At 44.5% G+C, this 27,291-nt stretch overlaps 4 protein-coding genes across 4 annotated transcripts; 1 reads left to right on the top strand and 3 right to left on the bottom strand.

Annotated features, from left to right (window-relative positions):
* Positions 1–272: 272 nt before the first annotated feature.
* LOC128297478 (synaptojanin-1) lies at positions 273–10,977 on the bottom strand. Its single transcript, XM_053033122.1, has 7 exons — positions 10,740–10,977; positions 6,517–6,854; positions 3,393–4,829; positions 3,149–3,331; positions 2,449–2,560; positions 781–2,377; positions 273–676 (listed from the first exon to the last, which is right to left on the bottom strand). Exons 2-7 carry the CDS (start codon positions 6,641–6,643, stop codon positions 362–364), a joined length of 3,771 nt encoding a protein of 1,256 aa, XP_052889082.1. The 5' UTR covers positions 6,644–6,854; positions 10,740–10,977; the 3' UTR covers positions 273–361.
* A 680-nt stretch (positions 10,978–11,657) lies between these two features.
* LOC128296990 (mucin-19) lies at positions 11,658–14,147 on the bottom strand. Its single transcript, XM_053032527.1, has 2 exons — positions 13,276–14,147; positions 11,658–12,792 (listed from the first exon to the last, which is right to left on the bottom strand). Exons 1-2 carry the CDS (start codon positions 14,145–14,147, stop codon positions 11,658–11,660), a joined length of 2,007 nt encoding a protein of 668 aa, XP_052888487.1.
* A 1,451-nt stretch (positions 14,148–15,598) lies between these two features.
* LOC128310237 (protein aveugle) lies at positions 15,599–16,139 on the top strand. Its single transcript, XM_053046827.1, has 3 exons — positions 15,599–15,706; positions 15,766–15,879; positions 15,948–16,139. The coding sequence occupies exons 1-3, from the start codon at positions 15,671–15,673 to the stop codon at positions 16,131–16,133; spliced, it is 336 nt and encodes a 111-aa protein (XP_052902787.1). The 5' UTR covers positions 15,599–15,670; the 3' UTR covers positions 16,134–16,139.
* Positions 16,140–16,300: 161 nt separating this feature from the next.
* LOC128310236 (uncharacterized) lies at positions 16,301–18,979 on the bottom strand. Its single transcript, XM_053046826.1, has 2 exons — positions 17,681–18,979; positions 16,301–17,604 (listed from the first exon to the last, which is right to left on the bottom strand). The coding sequence occupies exons 1-2, from the start codon at positions 18,610–18,612 to the stop codon at positions 16,311–16,313; spliced, it is 2,226 nt and encodes a 741-aa protein (XP_052902786.1). The 5' UTR covers positions 18,613–18,979; the 3' UTR covers positions 16,301–16,310.
* Positions 18,980–27,291: the final 8,312 nt, after the last annotated feature.

The raw sequence follows: 27,291 nt of genomic DNA, 5'->3' as shown, positions 1-27,291 counted from the left end.
AGTAGCAGCGTAGCTAGTAGTGTAGTTAAACGCAATATAATATTCGCACTAGATATGCTGCGTATCCAAATATAAGTTATGTTTAGTATTTTCCATTCTTTTGGTCATCTAAGTTAGCTTTGATGAGCCTATTGCAACTGTCCCCTGTTTCTAACTTTTCTCATTGTATTGACTGATTGTGTATGTAGTGAGAGTTTGAGTACTGCAAACATCCACGGTATGCTATTCTTCTAATAAGCCTTATTCCTTAACGAACTCAAACAGTGGTTTCCTACTGTTTTGGGATAAGTAGATGGCTAAGGAGAGCGGTGGATTAATGTGACGATGATGATCCTTCAGGATATGGGCGCCCCCGTTAGTTTTAGGGATTGTTTGGACGCGCCGGTAAGGGTGGTGGGCCTCCGCTTCGGTTCGGTATTGGTGGTGGAGCACCACGTCGCATCGGTAGTGGTGGTGGTGCACCTTTAGGCGGTCCAGCTGAGGATAGTGGTGCATTGTTGCTGCCATTACCACCGGTCGATAAAGGAGAACCAGCTCCTGAGCTGCCGGATGTGCCCGGTGGCGATGTTTTGTTTGCCATCGTTTTACTGCCACTATTGTTGCTCACCACGTCCAGGTCGTACACATCGCTACGCGGCGGTGGTGGTGGTGGTCCACGCGGTTGCTCTGATACGGGCTGCAGGAGGAAAATGAAATATGTTAATGGTAGATAAATTTGGAGGCAATAAACCATTTACCCTCCATGTTACTTCAAGCCCATGGTCATAATAGAATACTTACGATATCGTCATTGATTTCTTCATATATTGCACCGGTATCTACTGGTGGTGGATTGGAACCTGATTGTGCCAAATGTCCCGTACCGTGCGATGGTGATCCAGCCAAGGGTGACGAGCTGGCATACTCTTCCACCGGTGGTGTGGGTCGCTGTGGAGGACAGGGGATGGCTGGTACGGGAGGCGGTACCTTTGGTTGTTGCTGCAACTTGGAAGCTAACAGTACCTCCGGTCCCAAACTAATAACACCCGCTCTTGGATGATGCTGATGGTGATGTTGCTGCGGTTGATGCTTTGGTGATGCTTGCGGGGACTTTGGTAACGGTGGACGACTTGGCGGGCCGGGACGGGTTAATTGCGGCGTGACCGAGGGTGGACTTTTCGGGCGTGCGGGTATCTCCGGTATGCCGAGACTGTTGTAATCTCCGCTGCTCTGGCTGCCATCGCAAAAGCTTACCGTGTTGGGCGTGCAGAGCAGAATCTCCTTCTCCACCTGCTCGACCCAATTTTCTGTCTTAAGTTTGATCGATAGCTGCACACCGCACACCAGTACCGACCGCTTCTGGGCCGCTGTCAGGGCCGATTGTCCATCGCGGAACGTTACCCACATCGTATCACCGACGAACCGCACAAGCGTCACCTCACCGATCTGTGTCAGTTCCTGTATCAATGCCGCCATTAGGTTCTCGTCATATATGCTTCCTTCATCTTCGTCACCGGAATCGGCCGTAACGCCACCGCTGGAGGGATTACACGCCTGTATGAGAATGGTACCATCCAGTGGACCGAGGTCGCGAATAACATCGCCAAATACAGCCGATCTGCGCTGGGGATCGATATAGTGCACCTCGATGTCGATCATGGCAATTACCGGTCGGTGATCGCTTTGCTTCAACTCCGCCCGTCCATAGTGCACGAGCCGACCCGGATTCCACCCAGGGTGCCTGTCCGCATCGGGGCTCTGTTTGCGCCTTCGCCACAGTACCCGGTCCGTCCAGGCCGGCGCACGGCATTTCTCGCTCGTATCGTAATCGTCGCTGAACAGATCGTACTTGTACGTCGGTGGGAATGAGATTTCCCCTTCGAGGAATTCGTTAAACACGCTGCCCGCATTTTGCTGGATGCGTAGCTGGTCGTACTGTAACACCGCGGTCAGGTCGTTCGGTGACTGCTTAAGCGCATCCCGCAGCTCGTCCTTATCCATGTCGATGCGATAGTTAAAGTCACCGCACCAGAAGATGTAATCGTGCGACTTTAACGAGCGTCCCATCGGGAACGCTATCTTGCGCGTAATTTCCGCATAGTCTGCATTGCGTTCGACCACCTGTGACTGACCGGCAGCAAAGTGAGCGCACACAAAGCAGACGGAGGTGCCGTGCAGCACGAAACGGATGGCGGCCGCTCCCTTGTTACCGGTCGCACCGCCCAATCCGGTCTTTACGCAATCGATTGCCACGTCGCGTATGTATTGGGCATGTTGGGGCCGAATGTAGATGTACAGGCAGACGCCTACCAGTTGCTGGTACGTCAGCAGCACGTATTCATGATCGCGACTTACAACCTTCTGCAACTCTTCCGCCCAGGCTTTTGCATTGTCGGAGCTAGTGGGAAGAGTAAAGGAAGGACAGTTATAAATATTTCTACTTAATAAATTCCCGCTTCCATTATTTACCTGGCGGCAACGATGTTGGATGCGTTCAAGTCGACAATTTCCTGAAATCCAATCGCAAATATATCCACCGGAGGTTCATTGCTGTCATCCACCTGGCTGAAATCGACCAGCGCTAGAAAGATAAAGCACACACGAATCGTTGATGATCATTTAATTTGAGTGTATTATTCCCCATGACAATTGACGATTGGATTGGTGTCTTGAATGCGCGCTGTTGGAAATATGGCAAAGGATATTTGTAATAAAAACAATTCATTACTTAAACAAGTGCAAGGGAGTTTCTTTTAAATAAACCGTAACGCAATATTGTAAAACTCATTTTGATGCGCACGTAGATGATTTCGTACATGTCGTGGAACATGGATAAATGGTGCAATATTTTCGAGTTCAAATAGTGTCTTTTCTGAATTAATTTGTAATAAAAACTGGAATACGTTGAGTTGGAATGCAGAATCATTCCAACTTTCCGGATCTCGGTCAAAATAAAATCGATCCAATGCTTCTTAACCAATAAATGGACTCATCGTCAGTGCAAAGCATAGTTAGTTTAGTATTTGAATTACTCCTGTCGTGAAGTAGACCGTCTCCGTTAACAAATATATGGCCTGTATTCAACAGCACTTTTAATCCAGGATACAATCCAAGCTCCATTGAGGGGAATATAGTTATGTTCATTGATTTGTATGGCATGCCCACTTACAACGAGATCGTGCCAACCGATGACAATCCAGCAACCAGTCAGCCAACGACACATCCTTGTATGCCACACTACGAAAGTGTTTACCACCGTTTACGTTGTACGTGCCGCAGGCTACTCGAAACACCAGCGGATTGACGTATTCTTCATATCGTTTGCACATTTCGCGTAGCACAGGCGTTGGAGCTAAAACACAAAAACCATGAATTAGTCGTTGAGGAACCAATCGTTTACGAGCTCATCCTACCGTGCAACATATTGGAGGGTAGCAGTATCCGTGCTCGGTCCGCGAGTTCCGAGCTGAGTGTCGAACCGACCAGCAGCACATCGATTGCCTCTTGCTTTGAATTATCCAGGAGATTGTTTTGAATCGTACGGGCAGCGGAACGTGCTCCGTCCATCAGCTTCGAGCCACCCTGTATTGCACCGGTGCCGGCATAGATCTTGCTCACCTCATTGCCATTGTTGATCCACATCTGTCGAAACACTTCCTCAAAGCGTGAGCTCATCTGCTGCTTCTTGTCCGCCAACGCGGCCATCAGTGCAATCTGTTCGTTCAACATCTCCAGCCCGATGTACGTTTGCACGCAATTCGTCCGATCGAGACAGTCCAGACAGTTCGTACGGATGGCACCATGCTGTTCCCGATACACCGCATCACCGATCGCGTAAAACATGCCAAAGTCCGAACAGGTCGCATCGATCTTCTGTCGCAGCTTGGACAGGGCGACTGTGTTACCGCCACGGCACTCCTGGTGATAATCGAACACGAGATGTGGCACATCAGAATGTTCGGATTCGCGATGATGCCGCTGAAACTCGTTGCTCAGCATGGCCTCACCTTCCTTGCTGCCGATCAAGCTGGTACCGAGCAGATTCACGATCGCCTGCTGCCCATAGCGTGCTTTCATCGATTGCATGTGTCGATCGAACGCAGCCCGCGACGCTTCAAAGCCACGGGACAGTTTCACCTTATGCGAGCCCACCTGTACGCCCGGCTGCTCCCAAAACAGTGGTACGCTCCCGCGCGTCTGCACGTACGATGTGATCTCGTTGTCCAGATAGATGCACTGTTCCGTCTCGACAAAGTTTGCCACACAACCTTCGTCGTTCGTGCCACGCACGTTAAAACGGGTTCCTGCCCGTTCGCAGCTCAGCCGCGATATGATGGCCGCCCGGGCCTGCTTGCTTCCTGCGTACACCGTACGTATCTCGACCGAACCGCACATCGCTTTCAGCAGCCAAAAGTTACACTCCACACCGAACCGCAGCAGATGAATGAACAGCATCCGATTCCAGAAGAACCGATTGTCCGTATCGTTCGTGCGCCGGCGTCTCTGTGCCGAAAGTGTCACATCGAATCCGAACGGCTGGACAAGGGTGACCTGTCCCGTTGCTGCACCCGCATTCGAGAAGGAAAAGTAAAACGTGCCCGAGTTAAGCACCTTGCGTATTTCGGCCACCTTGTCCTCGTTCGTCGGTTGGTACTGCAGCGATACGAACTGCGTCTGGGTGATGCGGAAGATTTCACTGTCGAGAATTTTGCCCACGGAAAAGCAACCCGTTACCATGACTAGGTAGAGCAGGGAGCTATCACCAGCATTCAGCTGTAGCACTCCCAGACACCCGTAAGCGTCAAGCACTTTGGTGTACTGTTTGCGAACGATTTCCGTCTCTTGGGCCGCTGTGGAAGATAAGGAAAGACAATAGCTTAATAAATGAATTTCATAAAAAAGTCATTAAAAGTACAAACTTGCGCTTAAGCTAACTAATTTTGGTTATCCTTTCATATTCGTATCATTTAAGATGATAACAGTTCATATAGTTTTGCAATAATATAATTCAATCCCCAAAAAATATAAAATGAAATAAAATACTATATTGTGCACACTATCCTCTTTTTCTAATTTATTGTCGTTATAAACGAAACCATTAAAAAAATATAAATGGATTAAAAAAATGATGATAGAATACAACAACAACAATTCTTCGTAGTAGTTAACAATTAAAGTAAACTGTTTAAAGTACAATTTAAATAGTAATCGAAATATTTTATCAATTTTATTCCCAAATCATCAGGATATCAGGCACAGAAAAATACCGAAGTATATTATTTGATCAATAATACAAATATAAATAATCCCTCGGCAAATTTTTCTGTTTTCTGTCAACGTGTGCATGGTCTAAGAGTTGCAAAACAAAATGACAAAATATACGTCCATCAAACGATAAACGACGTGATAACTATACATGGTTCCGATCCATTTTAGCAGTGAGCAATCCGGTAGACAGAGATCACTTTATAGTAGATCGTTACGCTAATAATAATAAATAATTTGTAAATTACGACAACCGTGCCGTGCCAATTAGAATTGGTTCAAACGTATAGGAATCATATGGTATATTGAACAAGCAAAGGTGAGCGGATCACTGATTTGGAACGAAGAATAAGTCTACTCATTCGCTGATTGATCGTTTTGCACCAGAGAAGTTTATTTGTTTCACATGCGTCGTTAGCTTATCTTCCACAGTTCTGTCTTTATCTCGTTGGTAAAGAGATAACGTATGTTGCTGGATTCTTTTCAAATTCGAAATGTTTCAATGCAACATTTTCGTGCAGTATGCTGCATGACGATAAAGGGTGCACAGTATGCTTGTCGAAATAACTTAAAATAAAATTGTTTTTTGCAGTTCAAAAGATCTTCAAATCGAAATGGATTTCACATCTATATGAACACATCCTAAACCAACTTAAAAAGCTGGAACAATTGGAATCTCGGAAATGACTGGAACTTTGCCAATTGCACTCGAAAACCCTGTAAAGCAGTCACGTCATACAAAAAGTCTAAGCGATCATTCAAAACAGTAGTAATAATATAAAATTTAACAATTTAGCGTCCTCAAGATATAGTCGGGTAGAAATCGGTGGGAAATACCAATTTCATTTACCAACAAACAATCATAACTAACAGCAAATAACAGCAAAAATGTAATGAGAATGACACCATACGAGCAAGCCCGTAGTACTAATGCAAGTTTCTACAAATCATTACGGCGCTGGTTGATTTGTGAAACGTTTTACTGTGTCTGATAGATAAGCACAGCCGAGTTTCTCGCAGTCCTTCGCATAAACCAGACCACAGACCTTCCACTACCATCGAACAGTGTGCGCTTTACTAACTGAACCATAAACTATTCGGGCTAGAACTAAAGGCCTTGTTTTTTAGCTTGGAAAGCAGAGCGAGGACACATATCATCGATTCGATTTCTTCAATCAATCGGGCATGCGAGAAACACTACAATGCACCGTGTAAGGGTGTCTGTGTTCTACCCAGTGTCGAATGTTATTTGAGCACTGAAGATATACTTACACAGCACTGCAACGGCTTGCGACTCGAAGAGTAACGTTTCCGGCTTATTTCGATGCTCCAGCAACACGCTGTGCGGTGAGGGTGGTTTGGATTTCTCCAGCACACGGAATCCCTTCGACATGGCCATGATGGTGCCTGGTGCGTGATGGTGCGGGTGGTATGTGTTAAGTTCGCGAAATGTTTCCCCTCTCGCGGTCAAACAAACACAGCGCGGGAAACTCGTTACCGCCGGGTAAGCACTTTCGCTTTTTTCGTTGCGTTGAAGCTGTGACGGGGGGCCCAACGGGCGAAGCTGCCCTTTACTGCTACGGGGAGAGGGCCTTCTCTACCCACTGTGGCTAAAAATGTACAACAATAAAAGAACATTTTAGTCTTCGTAAGCCCGAATTGCTGTATGACATATAAGAGAGGAAACCCCGATTCCCCACCGAACGGTCAACAGTGACCGACCCGGAGGGAACAGTATCAGATTCCCATCGGACTAAAGATGTGTGCTTTTTTTTTGGTTTAAAATTCTTTCCCCGCGTTAGGCTCATCCGTGAGATGATCTGAAGCAGAAGATACCCCTCTTTGCCGTTCTACCGTTTCGCCCGTTTCGCTTCCTTCTCCTGCCAAAGGCCACGAAGGTGAGATACGGCGTATCTTAATCTAACGTTGTTGCTGGTAACAAATACTTCCTCACTCGTACTGGGCTCATTCTTTCGTACGCTTCACGTCCCTTTGGCCTAGCGTACCCAGCAGCCGTTTGCGAGATCAGCGCGGTACGCTTCCGAGAACGATCGTCTTCCGTCTTGCGTTGCGCGTCCCTTTCGTTTACGCGTTCGGGGCAGGCGCAACAACGAACCGGTTCCCGTGTGTCCGCGGGAATCACCACGAGTTCACCACACCTGAACGCTTCGGCGCGCTCGCCTCGGGACCGGCGAGCCGGTACCGAGCACGCACGGGAAGAAGAAGGAAGGTGTTGTTAGGAACTTTCTCACGATTCGAAAATTTTCCCACGACAAATGTTAATTACAGATTATGCCTGTTTTTTATGAGTATTGCCTTTCTTCTCGCACCTCGGCTTTTGGTTGGAGAAAATAAACACAATGTTTTTTTTTCTTCTTCCACAGCTTCAAGCTCGTAGAGCCACCGCCACAGTTTCGGGGCTGCGGTGTCTGTTTTCGCTTCGTTTCGGACCGTCTACAAACAACAAATACAACTCATTCAAGAAACACATACCAAAACTCACAGATCGATCGAGGCTCGCAATCGAGCAGGCAGTTGTGGCAGCGAGAGCGAGGAGTTGGGGTGGTTTTGGATTAAAGCGCGGATCGTGGCCGAACAAGAGGGTAAAGCAACAGGCCGCGAAGAAACGGTGAAGCGTATACTTGAAATCGTGGCATTCTTGGATCACCACGGGAAAGAAGTTCGTTCGGTCAAGTTCTCGCGTTTGTTGGGATTTCCTTTCCACGGTCTGTTCGCCCGTTAGACGGTGCTGTTTTTTTTGTTGGCCACGGCCTCATGCTCAAGCACCCTTGGCACACGGGAGGGGGCGTGTGGGGTGTTGGTAGGGAAGAATAGTTGCGGCGCGGGTTGTATCCCACGCGGTCAGCGGCGGTAAGCACCGGGTCGGTTAAAAACACTTTGTTCTGGATGATGTCCAGAAGGGACATAATTTTATTTTTTCCCCACAATCGTGCGATGTGCGGCTTGGGGGAAAGCAATCAGTGTGTGGGTCCGCTGTTGCTGCATCCACAGCAAACGCCTACTGTGGTGATTGATTATACTGCATAAACCTAGCGAAAGGTGTTGCCAGGTTAGGTAAACAAGGCTCGAAATTGTACTTTAACTTATTGCATAGAGAATGCGTTGAATGAAGGATAAAAAGTGCTTAGTAAAACATACATCAGTTGTACACTTTACTTTCAATTTAATTGCAAGATATACACAACACACTACACTTCTATACACTTTACGTAACATCATGGTAATTTTGTAAACTCTGGTTCATTTCCGTATTTGTTATTATATAAAGAAAAATTGTAATTCGATTAACAATAAATAATATATCCATTTTTTCCAACATATTTTCAATATCTTTTACAGAAAGCAATGTCTCCAAACTAATGTAAATGGTACTTTAGATGAAGAATCCAATAGATTTAGTCAAATAGTCAAATAAAAAGAAGCCACATAAATCTCAACTAGACCACGGGTGCATATCTGTAGGACTTTCATACATTTAACATCCTCATAACGAGGAAATTTAAATGCTACTTTAGTAGACTTCCTGGAACTTCTAATGTTGTTGTTGATGTCGATAACTTGAGCAAATTCTGATCTAATATGGCATGTTTAGAAGATTCTGCGGAGATCAGTGCCATCAGTGTCTGTCGTTAATGAACTTGTGTTCTTGCCCACTAATTTAGTATTGAGACAATAGATAATTTTTATATCAAAGAGCTTCTAACGGAATACACCGAAGAATTCCTATGAAATCTCCGAAGAACTTGTGGAGTTACTGAATGTCCAGGAGAAATATGTCTGCAGTTCAAGACGGAATACATGAGTATTCCCGAGAACATTCTAAAGGCGCAGAATAAGTTAAAATACATTATTCTAGCGTTGAAAAGACTCCTCGCACGAATGAAACGTATTTAACTGAAGTAGTGTTGGGCTCAACGAATCTTTTGAGGAAACTCATTCATATGAATCTTTACAAATCACACAAATCAGGAATCGACTCTGAAAAGATTCTCTTTATTTATTCTGAATCATTGCAATAGATTCAAATTCATTCCGATTCAGATTTACCCAACACCCAACTGAAGTTATTTCTCATTTACGAGTCAATATTACGAAAAAAAAGATCGTTTATAGCGATCAAACACAAATTAAGCAATTATATGATCGAAGGCTTATGAAAAAGCCTGATAAAATGAAAAACAAATTTGATGCACTTTAAATGAGTATGGATGTCGTATTGCGAATGGGTTGTGGATATCACTTTTAATACAAATTGCAACGGAACAAAACCTTCCGCATAATAACTAAAATATTTATACTCGTTATAGAAGCCACTATAATATTTAAGTTATAGATGGGTATCAGTTCTGTGAACTAAAATTGAGGCAGAATAATTCTCCCAAAACTAATTACCGATGCAGCTATGTGTCGGGTTTCTTTATTTACATGCAGGTTCAAACCAGAATTAAAACTGTCCATGTTAATATTGAGAATTGTCCATAAAGATGATTAAATCACCCTCTTATTTATCATATTTAGATCATATTCAAAGCATTCATAGTCAAACAATTTCTTGGGCGGTGGGCATGGTTTGAACATTCATCTGCTGAAGATTTTCCCAGCCTTGGACATTTGACCTTTCCATCACTAGCCTCACAACGTCTCCCTGTTTTGTGTAGGTATTGTTCACTAAATCTAATGGGTTTGCACTGATTTTTTTTCTTTTCCGAATAACTAGAACCTTTTCAGATTGTACGTGGGATTAAATCGATGATATAGCTTTGGGTAATATTATTGTTGTTTCCACAGAGAGGAAAAAACACATCTTTATCAACAACAAGAAACCTTCACCTTTCTTCTCTGACGCCCCTTTCTATGTTTCTTTGGTCCTTTTGTCAGACACATTCACGGTCATGTGGAATTTCACTTTACTTAATTTCACTTTAATTTAGTCACTTTTCTTTTTTCACTGGATGTTAAATTCCTCACATTCGTACTGTGCACTAGCTGCAAAACAGTTGGAACTGCATCCTACGAGGAACTTCCGACGAAAAAATCACGACACACTCTCAGCGTGGGAAGCGACCCACGATATGACGTAAGTGGGAAAAAAGAACCCAATTCCCTGCGACGTTGCTGAAGGAAAGCTCGGTGCTTCCGGCAAACGGGCAACGCCGTGTATAGGAATGAGGACTGTTTCACTGCTTCATTCCTTGCTCATATATGCAACGTGTACCACTGGCACATAAAGAAATGCTTTCAGCCCATATGGAACGGAACACTGTGGATGCTTTGATCACTTTTGAAAATCAATAACAACACTGCAAAGACACACATTCACGCATGCACGCACGCACGCAGTAGGGCTGTGTTTGTGGGCGGCTGGCAAAGGATGGTAAACTGGCACATTTCTTTTTCATTCTGTTTCCACAATAATTTCCCCACTGTAAAGGTAGGAAAAAAAAACGACACCCTACAATCAGTGCTTCCCTTACCCGGACGGATTGACGATGGGTGAGTTGGTTGCAGCTCTGCTGGTCACGCACTAAAACACACCATTCGCGTACTCACATCGATCGTCCATAGTGGGGACACATGTTTTGCCGAGAATTCCCACCAAAACGAATACGGTCGCTTTTCTAAAAAGCACACTCGCGAACACTTTTCAGGGGCTTGTACCCTACACGTTTGGCCGTTGTTTTCCGATTGAGTTTTCTGCGACGACGGACGACGGGTTCCAATCGACCAGCACTGGCAAAGTTTGGGGAAGCAACAAAAATCACAACAAAAAAAACTGTACGTCAAAATTTCAACCTTTCAACTTCGGTATAAACGGAGCCATTGTTTGAGCGAAGAAACGAGCACGTACGCAGCCGAAAATAACATGCAGTTCGAATTCGAAGAAGATTTTCGAAAAATGCATTTTTGAAATTGGGACTGTCAGTTGGTTTTATGAATGTACATACATTTAGGTTAATATTTAAATAATGTTTAGCTACATGCTTACTTACTTATCCGGCGATACAACTGATTCGCGGTCTTGGTTTGCTGCAGTAGTCCACTCTAATATACGGTCCTTTCGCACGCATTAGTGTCATCATTCCATCTTAAAGCCTCCTTTACCCATGCGGACAAACTAAAAATGCTTTACGGGCTGGATAGTCCGGTGTCATTCTAATGACGTCTCCTTGCGAGTTCATCATTATTGCGGCTTCTACATTGCTGACACATACGAAACCAAGAATCCTTCTGAGCATCTTCCTGTCAAACGCGGCTAAGAGGTCAGTTTTGGACAAAGTTCATATAAGCGATTCTCAACTTAATAAGTGATATACACAGCTTAGTTGCACAGCTCACATAGCCAAATTGAAGAGATTTCGCGAGTGAATCGCTTATAAAGTATTTTATTTCACCTAACTTTCCTCCGAATCACTGATCACTTCCGTTTTCATGTCATCGTCGTGTCGGCTAACGCTGCGCCCCGGACTAGAGATTGGACTATCACTCAATATCTTAACTGTGGCCTCTTCTTCGTCCTCCTCCTCCTCATTCTCTTCATCATCCTCTTCCGATTCTTTCATTTCCGGCAGCCCACCATTGACTTCTGTCAGCAGCGCATTCAGCTCGCCGAGCGCATCCAGCAACGAATTCGCAACGGACTTTTCATTGCCAAACCGTTCCTTCTCCGCTACCAGGCGCATTCTCGTAATGCCCAGATTTTCGCGCTGCAACCCAACGAGCTGATTCAGCAGGGACTTAAAGCCGCCGAGCTTCGGTGTAGGTGTGGCAGCCGGTCGCACCGTCGGTATGGTGGTCGCGGTTCGTATAATGTTTCTACCGAGCGTTGCCGTACCGGGGGCGTTCAGTAGCTGCTTCGGCTGGATGCTGATCTGTGGGAGGCCGGACACGTGCGAGGTACCTTGCAGCGATACACCGGTCGAGGTGGTATAGAGCTGTTTGGTGGCTGCCGACGTGAGGAGCTGCTGCTTGGAGGACGACCCATCCTTGGAGAGTGTGTTGACTAGAAACACTTTCATCGGTGCACCGGGCGTGCCGGCGGTTGACGTTGTCACTCCACCGGTCGCACCGACGGACACAATCGGTTGCGCGCCCGGCGATGGTTTGGTGGCCGCGATTGATACGGTCGGTTTCGTGTACAGCTGTATCGGTTGCTTAAAGCCGATGCCGGACGCTTGTGGATTCAGCAGGAAGTTGGTCGGTACGAGAGAAATTTTGCTCGGTGCAGTGGTGGTAGTGGTCGTTGCATCCGATTTCCCAGCAAGAGTCGTTACGCCGACCGTAGACGCAACGGATGTTGCCGCACTGACGACGTTTGCTACCGTGGACAGTTTAAAGTTGGCACCGCCGGCGTAATTAATAATCTTTATCGTTCCGGGCACCGGCTGTGCTGTGGTGCTGCTCGTCGAACCATTTCCTTTCGTAGCGACACTGGCATTGGTCGATGGGGTCTTCCCGCCAGGAGTTGGATTAGATTTCTTGGTTTTATGTGCACGCCGCGTGCGACGTCTTAGCCGGGTCGATCGATCGCTGCAAGGAACAAGCAATAAGAAAGAAGAATCAGCACGCTGTTTAAACGGAGGCAACTGCACAAGCCACCTGTTGCACCGTAGCACCGCAAATGTCAACAAAACAGTACAGTCGGACCAGTCGGAAACACCCGAACAAGCACGTGGTCCGTAGCGATCGCGTGCCGCACGCATATTGTGCGCCGACGCCAACGAGCGCCATTTTCAAATATAGGGGAAGCTGTTTTTATCCGTTTTGTTGTTTGGTACAGATTGAGGGGAAACGTTACCCTGCTTACGGTAGTAGAAACGTACGCGCAAACGCCAAATAAGCAAAAACGAGAAGCGCTTGTAAAAAAGGCTTGTCAGAAAACCATTTTTTTTCTTGGTGCATATGAATTTCTCTAAAGAGATTTTTTGGTAAAATATTATCAAAAACAAAAAAACCCATTCTAATCGGTTTCCAACTTCACAAAATGCCCAAACGACAAGTTATGTTCATTACCTTTCATCAGCCTCATCCATGCCGGAGCTTTCATCGTCTGTTTCGCTTCCACCCTCATCCTCAAAGTCCGGATCATTCGGATCGTCTTCGTCTTCCTCCATCGGTTCATCCTTCGGTATCAGCAGGTTGGGCTCCTTGAGTTCGACCTGTTCCGCATTCTTCAGCAGGTCCTCCGGCCGTATTTCCTTTTCCTCGTCGCTTACCAACTCCAGCTTCACCTCGATCTGTTCCGGATCGAGCTCCGGCAGCTCCGGTCCGCTCGCCGAACCGGCGGACAGACTCGGACGAGCTACACGGCCACTGCCGGCAGCATTTGTCGGACCAGAACCCGATCCCGATGCAACCGGTGTGGGTTGATAACGGCTTGCTGCATTAGCACCGCCAAAAACTGGCCGCGTCAAGATTTCATCCATCGCGTGGAAATGTTTCCAGGACGGTTCGTTAATAACGCCCGTTTCCAGATCCTTCTTGATGCGGTTGTAGAAACACTTGAGGTTCTTGATGCGCGTGTTAATTTCCTCCGTCGAACGGTTGTACCCGTACTCGCGCATCTTTTCCGCCAGCTTCGCTATTACCGGATGTTTCTTGTGCGTGGTGATGAGCGTCCGCTGCACCAGTGGGTCACCCCACAGCGATATCAGCAGCTTCGTTTCCTCGCAGTCAAAGTTCGGATTGCGACAGTGCGTTTTCTTCAGTCCGCCCACCGATCCGATCAGCACTTTGTTGGTTGAGACCCACATTTTTGACCACGGTTTCTTCTGCTTTTGATGGCCAAACAGTAGCCGCTTTTTGCTACCGCCAACGGTGTGCCGCTGCGCCAACACTGTGTTCCGCAAACGCAAACGTATCGCGACGGCTCGCGAGGGCGACATTCAATTAAAGCGTCGGCACCGTCTTTCCACTAGCACGTTGGTTGCAGCACCGGCACAATTCACCTACTTGGCACCAAGTAACATTCACCAACGAATAATCAAACACATCACTAAAGCGTACGCAGTGGTACCGTTTGTTCCAGTCCGGAAAACGTAACTGGCGCGTCACGACTACTGGAGCTGGGGTTTTGCAGTGTAGAAAAATCGATATCGAAGTCGGACGTGCACCGTTGTCCTGTCTATCTTTACGGTCGTTCCTTTCCCCTTTCGATAACCGTTTCCGGTGGGAGAGCGATAGAGCGATAGGCGAGAGAGCGAATTAAAGAGCACGCGTACACACCGAGGAAAAGGCTCGTGCGGTTTAGACTGCTGGGACGATGCGTGGTGAATGCGTACTGGTCTTTGTTGTATTTTTTTTCCTGCTACAACCAAACATAAACGAGGGTGGCATTCTGGCTTGATTGCATTTCACTGTCCACCCCTTGCGAGCCGCAGCGCTACCCTTAGAGGGGTTTTTCGTCGCGTGAGAATGGGACAAGGGATGGTTGGGATGGCTTGGTAAACTTGGTACGCAAGACACGCATGCGCTTGGGCTTCCATGAGCAAGGTGGTGGTTGCGTAGTACGAGCCTCGCTACACACTTGTGCATCTCATCGCCGAACTGGGATTCGCGTTTACCCTCCGCTTACCGGTTCCTTGTATTGCGTCACTCCGGTGAGACTACCTGGTGCTCCGTACTGGTGTCCAGTGAGAACATATTCAGGGCAGGCGCACACCACCCGGTGCGTACTTGCGTGTGTAATTGGTATCGTGTGCTGTTGAACGAGGCGAACGGAGGATGTAAATGGCGCACGGAAACTGGCAACCTCTCTCAAGGATACGCTAGTTAGCTTCATTGCTAATCATCTATTAACATGCTCTAAGGTGCAATTTTGTCATCTAAATTTAGGCCGATGGTCTGCGCATAATCTTGCGATGATGCGATGAGTTCCTGTTTTGTAAGAGAAATAATTTACAGGATGCATTTGCTTTAGTAACTTGTAATGATGGATGCTTTACCTACCTGAAGCTTAAGACGAACTCGAAACAACGGAAAATTGATCCGTTTTCCGCTTCGTTTTCTTATATTAGTATAGAAGCAGTCGTACCAAACAATCCTATTTAAGCTACGGGCGTCACAAAACCTCCAAATGTACTTAGGCATCTCTATGACATCTTGGATGTGCATTACTGGAATTCTTGCCTAAGTTGAAAAATAGGTTTATTATGAATGTATCTTTTTTAAATATAAATTATGCTCAAATTGTAAAAGTTTTTGGACAACTGACCAAAAGGAAAAAGGATTCGATTTCCCAAACAAATCAACACCCAAAACGGTACGACTCTGCCCTCTGGTGTTCGATCTACGAACCCATCCCTGACAACACTTTTTGACAGCGCCCAGATTTGTTTACATTTGCACTGTTTTGTTTTTCCGTCATCTACTGCAAAGACGCTACAAAAGGCTAATTTTGTTGGGAAAAATGGTCGAGGAAACGGTTCCGGTGGCAAAAACGAAGGTAAGCTAATGGTAGCGCTTGCAGCCATGCATTACAGGGATTATTTTTTACTTGTCTAGACGAAGACTGCTCGTCCCAAACCGGTGTACATGTGGACCGTCGCTGATACACTGAAATGGCTGCGAAGACACTGCAACGAACGATGCGCGCAATATCAGGAGCTGTTTCAGCGGGTAAGTTAGAGATTTCTTTCCCGCAAGCTAGCGCAACGTTCTTGTATAGCAATATCTGTTACGTTTAGCATGAAATAACGGGCCGAGCGCTGTTGCGAATAACAGACGAGCTGACACTGCATCGGATGGGCATTCACGATGAAAAAGATCGGGACGACATTCTGCGCGAAATCATCAAACAACGGCTGAAGACGGACATCATGGAGATACGTGATATGGAGCTGATGAACAATGTGTACCAAAACTGTTACTAGAAAGTGTGCTAAAATGTTTCACTTTGTTTATTGGTATTAAATCATTCTTTTCGCTTACAATTTTCATACCGTTTGCAAAAAAAGGGGTTCCAGTGAACGAAGGGAAGAAAATCGTCTGGTTTCAATAATAAGCTATTCCGATAAAGGAACTTGTTGTGCAACGATGACTCGTTAATCCTACGGATCGTCGGCATCGCTGATAGTTTCCGTTTTAAGTGAATCTTCAGTGCCGTTCGCGGTCGACTGGATGTGCTGCGCCGAGTTGCGAGTCAGCATACGACGCATCTTCGGTAAGGACACGTCCGATGTGGATGAAGGCTTCACGAACGAAGGTACCGGCGTGAGGGGAGGTGGTGAGGAGGAAGGTGCGGAACGTTTCACACCTGTGGTGGGTTCCTTCGACTCGTTTCCACTGTCCGCAGACGATGCTTTCGTCGTTGACGTTGGTGACGCAACCCGTGACACGGATGATGACAATGATGCAGAGGATGAAATTTCATGCCCCTCCAAACCAGTACGGCCATCGGTAGCGACCAGCGGTGGAGTTTTGGCGTCTTCGTCACGTTCCATTTGCGGATCAACCGATTTGTTGCTGGGTTGCGGTTGGTGCTGTGTTTCTTTCAGTTGTTGCTGTTCCTTCCGCTGATGCTGCAGCATACCGGTAAAGAAAGTGCTCATGTTGCGCACCATACCGACGAGTGAACCGCCGAACTGCTTTTCGAACTCTAGTCGCTGCTTTTCCAGTGCCAAACGTTCCTTGTTGAGGGTCAGATTTTCACGCTGAATAGTAACGAGCTGGGTGAGTAGTGTGCGAAATCCCGCAGATTGGCCACCATTTGCTGTCCGCGCACCGGCAGTTCCTTGTTTGATCGGTTCGCCTAACTTCTTCGGTACGTTTGCCGTCGGTATGGTGACGATCGGTGATTGACCGGTTACCGAGACTGGTAGCTTGGAGTGATGCACGGGCGCAGGTATAAGCTTCGGCATGGTCGCGGTTGCTTCCGATGCGGGCCTTAGTATCTGATGAGTTGTTCCATCCTTTGCGACGGTGTTCACTAGCAGCAGCTTCATTGGGGCCGTACCTACACCTTGACCTATGCCCGTACCGGCCGTTCCGGCCGTAGCAACCATAGTCGCTGCTCCCGTACCGACGCTCTTTGCGATGCTCACCGTTGGCTTGGTGTAAATCTGTATCGGTGTGGCCAAACTGCACGCAACCGATGAAGGTTGTTTCATCAGTAGATTTGTCGGTACGACAGATATCTTCCCGGTGGTCGGAATACTCGTGGAGGATGTACCGGTTGCCGTGATAGTGGTACCGTTGCCCGACGTGATTGTTTCAATTACCAATCCGCTCGTACTGGCTGGTTTGCCTGCTGCACCGCTCACCGATTTTGTCCCGCCAGAGCCGGAAGTGGATTTTGTGGCTTGTGCTTTTTGAAGCAATTCGTCCAAACCATCGTTAAATTCACTGCAACACGAAAGAAAACAACAGGTCGTAAGGGATTGGTCCACAGGGAACACTTCACCAGAGTGTAGCTACTTACTTTTCCACGTCGAAATCGCTGCCTTCATCATCCTCTTCCTCCTCCTCCTCATCCTCATCATCATCCTCATCCTCCTCATCATCATCGTCGTCTTCCTCCGTTGGCTTGCGGTTACCTCCTCTTCTTCCGTTAGTGACATTCTTGCCAACACGGTTACCACCGCCGGCGGCACCATTTCTATTGCGACGCAATGCACGCTGCCTTGGTACTGTTGGCGAATCTTCCGGGAACTTTGCATCGATGGTAAGCAAATCTTCCGCCCGTATCTCCGTCGGTTCGTATTCATCATCATTGTCGCTCATTACTTCCAGCTTTACCGGGAACTGTGGAAGCGGATCCTTAACATCATCGTCCTGGTCGTTCTCCTGCTTGGATGATTGTGCCACGGCTTCCTGCTGTTGCTGGTCGTGCTTCGTTTGTTGCTGCAAGTGGAGCCGGTGCGCATTGCCAAACACCGGTCGGCTAATGATTTCGTCCATCTCGGCGTAATGGCGCCAAGTCGTCTGATTAATAATACCGGCCGCCATGTCTTTTTTGATGCGGTTATAGAAACACTTGAGATTTTTGATGCGCGTATTTATTTCCTCGGTCGACCGGTTATATCCGTGGTCTCGCATCTTTCGCGCCAGTTCCGCAATGACCGGATGTTTCTTGTGCGTGGTGATGAGGGTTTTCTGCACCACCGGGTCGCCCCACAGCGCAATCAGCAGCTTCGTTTCGTCATAGTCAAAGTTTGGATTGCGGCTGTTGATGCGTCGACCGCACAGGCTGCTGTTGAGAATTTTGTTCGTCGATATCCACGGTTCCCGTGTGCTGCATGATGACGAATCGGTACCATCGCTTGGGGCACGCTGCTTTTGGCTGATCCGACCGCTACTCAACCGTATGCTTGCACCCTCCGTGCCGGCGGATGAAGCCGATGTGGTCGTCATAGCTTGGCCTTAATGAATTACTTAACTTTGGAATTGTTTTATATCACTCTCACTGGTCCAACCAAGCTGCGAAGCTGCTTACGTCAAGCGCTTGCGACACAGAGAGGGCACACGCAGCACCAGCTGGGTCGGGCGCACGTTGTCCTGGAGCTTTCCGGCGATGGTTCTGTGCGGAATGGCGTGTTTCCCCCACTCGTGCACGGTGAACCAGCGTTCCCGAATGCGCGCACACAGACTCGGAACCACCGTCGGAGAATTTACAAGCGGGAGAGAAAATCAATATTCACATCGGCCACAACAAACGGCACACCACACTTAGGACCGCTTATTTTCGCTCCCTTTCGCGAATGAACGATTGTGCACTGTTGCTGTCTCTTGCCAGGGTAAGGCAAAAACAACACTTCCGGCAGCAGAAACGCAGCAAAGTTCGGGATCCTGTCAATGACAACGCCACACGCACACTGTCTGAACCAGAGCCGCGTCCTGGACCAGTAGCTCGAACCGCTCAGCTGACTTGATATCCCCTGTTTTTTTGCAGAGAGAGCGCGCGAGCGAGAGAGAGACAGCAGCAACAACGGAAGAAAGCGTGGAAACGATAGAGAGATGAGATGCGTTATCCTTTTGTTCCAGTCCTTTTAGTTGCTTAGCCACCCTATTTAACATTCGATTGACATGGGAGCTAGGGTTTTCGTTTTGTAGTCGCGAGATTTTTTTTAAGATCATTGAGCGAAACACTTTCATTCGATTCTCTTTTCTTCTTTGCGCAAGTCGTTTTCGAAGGCTTCGATTTGATGATTACGCGATGATACTTAATGACAGTGTGGATTGTGTTCTGGTTTGCGTTTGAAGAGATGTTTTAATAGTCTTTTTGGTTTTTCTTGATAATAATGTTTGTAACATGTTCTTTTTGGAGTACAACAAACCAGAACACAAGCGCTACTAACCTAATCTCCACAATTTGTTTCCATGAGCGAAGCACGCCTAGGTTTCTCACGATGCAAACGGCGCACGCGCGTGCACAGGGTAGCATCAACGAACGAACGTGCAATGAGGGTGGAAATACAAATCTGCCCAACAGGGGCGAGTTTCCTCCCCTTTTTCAACCTTCAACCTGAGCTAAGCATAATCGAAGCAGTCTGCTGCAGTCGGCTGAGCGTCGCATCGGTGTTGCAGCCAGTCGTACGAGCGCCAGCAGTGTCAGGCCAGGTAAGCGTACAAAAACGCACACAAGCACATATCGGGTCGATAAACGCGTTCAGTACCAGGTCGGTTGGGTAGTAGTGGCTCAATTTTATTACCGCTATGGCCTTTGTTTTCCACCCTTCTTGTTGTTGGCCTTCCTTAGCAACCCCAAATGCGTACACAAGGATGGCTGGGTTTTTTTTGCTACTTCCCGCAAGGACGAACCTAGGGTATGGTGAATTAAAGAAACGTTTCTGATTCGCCTAGGGCAGTGGTTGATGGACCATAGGATCCGGACTTAGATTCATTAATCTTGTTTGAGATGTTGCTTAAAATCTAGCTCTAGAAATTCTATAAAAATCCTTCAAAGTTGGTTAAACTGTGTTTAAATTTAAGTGTTAAATTATCTTATTTTGTATTAATTTATTTCATTTGTATTAATATTTCCCAACCTTTTTTTAACAATTCTAGACAATCGAGCGAGACTCGAAAAATTAAGACTTTCTCTAAGCTCGTGGTTCGTCGGCTTAACTTAAAAATATGCCTTAATTGCTTAAGAAAAATATTTCTTTTCTTTTATACTAACAAACAATTTTTAGTTTTAAATCTAGAGTTATTGCCTGCTTGTATGACCTCGAAAAATGTTGAAGTTTGATTAATTATTAACCCCAGTTCAGGTAACTACAGGTAATCCATTTAATTTCTCAAAACTTTCTCCAACATGTCCATCGAATAAAAGTAGATTTATAAACTATTATTTTTTTATTATTTCTTACTGCATTATTGTTGATTTTAAAAACTGATGGTAAAAAATATTAATATGTCTTGTGGTTTTTTTTCAAAATATATACCATATAAAGAGCATGACAACTATGTTGTACATAGGTCGTGGGACTTAAAATGCGGCCAGGCCATTCTGTGCGAATGACTTAATAAAACAATGTTCATCTCTTACCCCAGCACAGGTTGGTGCTGCAATAAAATAAAAGAAACGTCAACTTCTGATCTATTTTTTCGTCAAACAATCGTCTCAACGCTTAGCGAATACGATTGTATTTATAAAATACGTCCTATGTATATTTGACGGCTTCTTGCGTAAGAACATTTGGTTACCAGTCGCCAAACACTTTCTGACCTCATGGAGCTATTGTTAAATGTACTTTTGAGCGGAAAACAGTTAACAACAGAAATTACAGAAATTATTGATGAAAACAGTACGTTTAAAATAGTTGAAGAACAGTAATTCTTATGTTGCCCCTTTGTACCTATCGAAAAGACTATTCCTAAATTGTAGTTATTCTGTAACACTAAAAAAAGGATTATTAAGAGTTTTTACTATAATTGTCATATGAAGCTTGTGTTATTTTCTCATTTTGTTACTACCGAAAATACAACTCTCCGTCGTATTGTATCAACCGGAAATAGGTTCGACATTTCACCCATAATGTTACCATATGTTATTCAAATCTTCAATTGCTCTTTCATCTCAAAAGAATTGTGGTTGGAAAGAGGTATTCTATGAAATATTGACATATGTCCCCAAATGTTAAAGACAGCGTTCAAAGCAACCTTGTACTTAATGTGCTGTTTGGATTTGTGTATTACCCCGTTAACCCAACTTGTAACAGAAACACTGCGCAAACAACACCACATGCGCATAAGAATTCAACATCAAAGTGATAAGAATTCATTAAACAGGATATGGATGTGGAACAATTTTGAACCCAAATAGAATGACACTTGTGTATGAAACGGTCGCTCGGCGTGCTTTAACATACGTGCGCTAGCAGGAAAGATATACACTTTAGCTAAAGAAACAGGAGCAACAGAAGATCGTCCTAGTTCATCTCGCATGGGAAATATTCTCACTGCAGCTCTGGCGAAATCCACGAAATATCACACAAAAAGGGATGATCGAATGACCTATCGGAATCATTCTCACAGTAGAAATATTGATTGATACCAGATCCCTTGAACTTAATCGGAATCACTTTTATGGATCGAATCGGACTCAGTATTGCATCGGATCGGATCGGAATCACGATCGGAATCATGATTCCGGCCCGGAGCGCTCACCTCAAATTATGATAATTGTCAAAGTCGTATTCTTCCTGCACTGGAAGTAAAGTAGACGCATGGGCTAAGCATAAATTGGACATTCACAAAAAAGTAGCTTAAAACGCAATTTAACGTCTCCACAGCATTAAAATTCGTGGATTCTCAATCAAATATTTCAGCAACAATAATTTGCTAAATAATTTTATAGTCTTTATTTAGTTATATTCTAAAAGACTTTGTTTGTCATATTATATTATTAGTATTATACAACATTTGAGGGGCGATTTTGTGGTATGATGGTAGCGGCGCCGGTTTTCACACGAAGGAACCGGACCTAAATCCCTTCTGGACCAATCCCCCGTAGCGCAAGGACTGGCTATTCAGCTACGTGGTAAAGTAAATTTAGTAAACCAGAAATGGGAGACATATATCCTGGCAGGTCGTTACGCCAAGAAGAGAGAGATAAAGAGAGAGAGAGAATATTTTATGTACGGTTGAACTTCTTAAGTTCCTGAATCTTTTTTTTAATCTGTTAGCGCTTTACGCTTATCTTTACCCCTACCCTATTGCACGGTGGTGTACGGCTTCCGCAAGAGATAGACCGGTTTAAGCAATCTAAAACCAACCCCAGTTTGAACATCGTCGTGTGATCATGTTCACGAATCGCCCTTCAAGTGTCCCTACTTTACGAGGGATTTCCCTTTGAGCACGCCTTGCCTGATCGTTGCCAATGCTTTGTTCGTTTAATCGGGTTTTGGTGTGAATGGCAAGAATAAAATATTCCATTTTAGGGAAAATTATTTGAAACACTATGACTGGCAAACAAATATATAAATGCGCAGTTTTATTAAAAAATAATAAATAACACAAACATACCAGATAGCTTAAGTTTAAGTGAAATTGAACATACTCTGCAAACAATGAATCATACCTAGCCCTTCATACCTAGTCCCTTCAATGCGTTAGATAGTTAAACCACCCTCGTGTCTGCTTGTGTAAAAGGGTTGCTAGAGAGCGTGTCGTTTTGCCGCAGGTTGGTCACGTTGACGTTTTGCCATCTCACCATACACCACGCAAGCCTGCTGTTGCGCAGTATGTACGTACGCAAGATGGTTTGTGCGCACAAACGACCAAAATCGATAAATTTGTGAAACCCCGCATATCGACGAGGGGGGAGAATAACATTAAACGCTTGTAGCAAATGTGTAATTTATTTTTTTTATTCTACTTTTTTATTTCCGTCTATAGTGGCGGGCTTAAGCTATGACTATGCTTAAGCTAGGTTTTAATATTTGACAATTATTGTTAAATAACAAGTTTGAATAGAAAAATAATCACAATAATCATAACTTTTTGTACAAAAATAAGAGATTTGAGAAAAATTTGTGATTGATCTCGCATTTCGCTCATTGTTAGATGTTGTTTTGTATAATACAATACAAAAGATGCTTCTTTTCCATGTGTCTATGCAGTTTGAAGCTTAAAAAAATTATTTGCTTCCTCTCCTAAAGGTGCGCCTGCGTGTTCCTCATCCTGCCGATGACGTCATCTTCGTTCCAAGGACGCTAAGTTCCTTTCGTTCGCTTCGCCTCGCTCTTTCTTCCTTTTCGTCTCGCTAAAGTTGAAACCAAAAGGCGCATTGGTACACAAGGAGTAAAATTGTGCGCATTTCTTATTTTATTTGTACATGTTTCAGTTTAGCGTATTCCAGTAAGCGTTTATTGGCTGTGTGTCATGTTTACTCATCTGCATTTGCAACTGTTTTGCAGGTCATCGACTGACATCGACCTTCTGCGCATGATTCCTTCTGCACCGAGCAGAGTAGGCTGCGGTTCCCATCTCATCCGTCCTGGGCGAGGGGATTGCGTTTACTGTGCCTCTCTGTGCGTGTAGAGGTGCAGTTTTTTTTTTCGTCGTTTCGTTTCCACTCTATCGCTCAATACACCTTTGCTGTTGGTGGTGTTTGTAGCAATAATGGCACGTGTCATAAGATACTGCATGTTTTTCTTTTAATCGAAAATATTCCCAATTGAACGCATTTCATAGATCATAAGGTAATGTAAGGGAGAAAACCGACTTAACTTAGTTTCATTCGCCAGGAATGTTTCTCAATTCAATTATTAAATTACAATTCTCAATATTAATTTACATTCATTTATTTGAACATACTTAAACATCAATTGTAACATTTCATCAAAATTGAAAAATAAAATACTGTCTCAGCTGATAAAACATAACAATAATTACCTGCACGGATATTCTCGCCGAGGAATGATTTTGCATCCTCGTACAAGGATAATTTTTCTACACGTGGCTACGCTTAGCGTCATCTAGCGGTGGGTCCGCGTATCACATTAACGCATTGAAAGCTTTCTGTGTGCTTTTGAAACACGTGGAAATGATTCCCAAGCAGGCGGATGATTGATGATGTTTGAAAAACTTCGCGACAACTTTTAGGCGACTAAAAAATGGTCTTAAAGTGTTCCTTCTTATTTGTAGATTTTGACCAAACATTTAGAATTTTTATGAAATTTATGGTTTTTGAACAACTTCGTGACAACTTTTAGACCACTAAAAATGGTACAGAAATTTCGAAATTGGCTCTCGATCACCCTGTTCATGACTCTGTCCGAGGATTATAAGTCAGGGTTATTTAGTTGCTAGAGAACCAACGGAAACCTCGGATGTGGATATGTGGAAAATCTCAAATAAAAGTGGATTTTTACCTCGGAAAATAGTGGAAAATGCAGTGTAAAATTGATAAAACAACTATTGAAATATCTATACTAGTAATTGTTGAATAAATGTAACAGATATTCGCTGAAAACCTCGTAGTCTACTGTGAAGTCCCCGTATGAAATGAACGAAAAATCCTGTGATATTCATTGGAAAATCCGGGGGAAATTTTTGAAAATTGTGTGGAATACTACAGTGCAATGTAAAGCAGGCAGGAAAATGCGCAAGAAATCTATAGAAAAATAGATAAGTGTCCCCAATAAAAACTGAGGCAAACCCAGAAAAAAGTGTTTGGAAAAACAGCAGAAAGAATAGAAAATTTGTAAAAACTGGTTGGAAAAATCAGGGAAAAATCAATATACAGTGTAGTAGTAAACCTCAGAATAAGAGTATAGTAAACGTTTAACACTGACGATAAACTCGTGGATGATTACTGGAATGTCAATAAAAAACAGGACAATTCACGTTGATTACCAATCGTGACATATAATCTGGAATGTCTTTAGCAGACAAATTATCTTCCTATAAATGGCCAGACTCAAAGCAATCTGGAGTATAGATGGTACTCCGTATATTCTGTTTGATGTATTTCGGAGAATTCTTAAGTAGTCTAGTACAGTTGTTATACTCCGATCCGAGAGGCGATTACGAATTTTTCTTCGTATCCCATTTTTCAGCGGCGGAGTAAGTGCATAGTGGATTGGTGAAAACATTTCGAATTTCTGATCAATAGATAGAGAAAGTTTCGGATAAATAATAATTGAAGAAAAATCATCATTATATCTAAATATTGGCAGGATTAAAAATTAACACACACACACACCGTTTCATTTGTTTTTTTTCTCATTTTTATTTATATTTAACAGTAATATATTTGCACGTTTGCACTATAGTGCCAGTAAAAATCTGCTGCTGAAGTCTAACAACAAAAAAGGCATTTGTCTACATCTTTACATCCATATCTGAACGGGATGCTGTTTTAGTGTGCTGCTGCTGCTGCTGCTTTGGTGTGTTGCTGTGTGTAATGTTGATGCCGTGTAGCGTGTGTTGAATTGTGTATGTCATATAGAGGATAAAGTGTGTCACGGTACGGAGTATGCACCAACACCACCACATGCTGCACATGCACAAGTGGGAGGATGTCGTGTGACGGTAAAAAGAAGGTTAGCGTAACATCTTCGCGCCGGTGAGATGTGATATCGCACTCACTGCGCCAAAACATGGACAGAGTATCATTGTTTCACCGTTTGAAGGATGGCCGGATAGTACAGCCGCAAATGCAGCTTGTCTGGAGCTTGTTTTGGCAACTCTGCCGTGTAACAGTATGGTGGAGCAAACTCAAAAACACAACGAATGTAGGGATGGATTTATGTGGTATGGTTTTTCGTCTGTTTTTTGCACAAAATCCTCATATTAACTGTTTAACGTTCAATCGGTAACAACGATGCAGCCGTCGTTCATATAAGTAGCATTTAAGAGTTGCAATCGCATCGATTAAGGTTGGCTTTGGTTAGGAAACATTTAGATAGATAGAGAAAGATGTAGTATTATTAGGTTTTAAAACGCTTCGCACATCCGACGCAAGATTTTCCAAACGGGGCTTCATTTTCACGTCACAACCACCACGTGCACCACATCCAGTTCCGGTTAGCGTATAGTTATGGGAATAAACCTTTCTCCACATCAACGGGAACAAGCAACAGCTTTACATAGATAACATCATTATTCGTTTTGCTAACAATTATTTCATAGTGAACAGAAAATGGGAGCAAAAACATACAGAATTAAGGGGAGCTTCAACACGTCGAATGGAAGGCATAGGGGTATGTTCCGTATGTTTTCCTACTTTAAAACATCAGTGGAGGTGGGAAAACAGAAAAAGCTAAGGCGTACAACATTTTCCGACGCATTCCTATCTTTCTCCCACTAACCAACGCACTGTTCACAGCTTCCATAAGGTTGTTACGATTAACGGGTTAACAATGTTAACATATCCTTTCGGCTAGAGACGGCTCTAAAAGCGCATTGTTTTGTCTGTGATTCCATCGTTTTTTAAAAAAAAACCGTTGATCTGGTGTTGGTTTGGATCAGAGGACAACACCACGTTTGGCACTGCACATTTTTCATTCCACATTTACAATCAATCGCTAAGCAATGTATCGCAAGCAAACGTTTGCGGTGGTAAATGGTTATGCTCGAGCGAATCCATATGTACAGTGGAACTCCGTTTATCCGTGCTCTCAATGTGGGACTCGACCGCTACCGGATAAGCGGGCAACACGATCGAAAGGTATATCTACTTATTGCTGATATACATAATATAGTGGAACGTCGATTATCCGGGTTCGATTAACCGGCGCTCGTGTTGGTGTCAACTGCGCAAACGGAGATGATAAAAGTAACTATTTTAATCTCATTCGAAATTGTCTAATATTAGTAATAAAAAATAACCTTGCATTAAAGTCTTATTAGACTATCAGGTTGCACTAATGGTCTATGATTACATGGGCGTCTTTGCTATAATCTCAAGCCTGAATATTGGAGCTTGAATATGCGTCAATAAGATGACAGAGAAAATTTGTTTTGTGGACAGCAATCACCACATACATACAGAATCAGAAGGTCGACATGTCTCATGCCTTTTAATTCTTCAGGGATGTTGCAAGAGTCTCCATATTCTAGGGACACAGCAACAAAAACAGC

Source organism: Anopheles moucheti, chromosome 2 (assembly GCF_943734755.1).
Source record: "Anopheles moucheti chromosome 2, idAnoMoucSN_F20_07, whole genome shotgun sequence".
Taxonomy (NCBI): domain Eukaryota; kingdom Metazoa; phylum Arthropoda; class Insecta; order Diptera; family Culicidae; genus Anopheles; species Anopheles moucheti.
Note: the sequence above shows the minus strand (reverse complement) of the source record. Positions and strands in the feature narration are given on the sequence as shown.

Excerpts from the sequence above, each read along its gene's own strand:
- LOC128296990 (XM_053032527.1), bottom strand. The coding sequence starts at position 14,147 with ATGTCGCCCTCGCGAGCCGTCGCGATACGTTTGCGTTTGCGGAACACA. Across the intron at positions 12,793-13,275 it reads ATGGATGAGGCTGATGAAAG|CGATCGATCGACCCGGCTAA; the intron begins GTAATGAACATA and ends TGTTCCTTGCAG.
- LOC128310236 (XM_053046826.1), bottom strand. The coding sequence starts at position 18,612 with ATGACGACCACATCGGCTTCATCCGCCGGCACGGAGGGTGCAAGCATA. Across the intron at positions 17,605-17,680 it reads AGCGATTTCGACGTGGAAAA|TGAATTTAACGATGGTTTGG; the intron begins GTAAGTAGCTAC and ends TTCGTGTTGCAG.
- LOC128310237 (XM_053046827.1), top strand. The coding sequence starts at position 15,671 with ATGGTCGAGGAAACGGTTCCGGTGGCAAAAACGAAG. Across the intron at positions 15,707-15,765 it reads TTCCGGTGGCAAAAACGAAG|ACGAAGACTGCTCGTCCCAA; the intron begins GTAAGCTAATGG and ends TTACTTGTCTAG. Across the intron at positions 15,880-15,947 it reads ATCAGGAGCTGTTTCAGCGG|CATGAAATAACGGGCCGAGC; the intron begins GTAAGTTAGAGA and ends TGTTACGTTTAG.
- LOC128297478 (XM_053033122.1), bottom strand. The coding sequence starts at position 6,643 with ATGGCCATGTCGAAGGGATTCCGTGTGCTGGAGAAATCCAAACCACCC. Across the intron at positions 4,830-6,516 it reads GCAAGCCGTTGCAGTGCTGT|CGGCCCAAGAGACGGAAATC; the intron begins GTAAGTATATCT and ends TATCTTCCACAG. Across the intron at positions 2,561-3,148 it reads TCGGTTGGCACGATCTCGTT|CGCTGGTCGATTTCAGCCAG; the intron begins GTAAGTGGGCAT and ends TTATCTTTCTAG.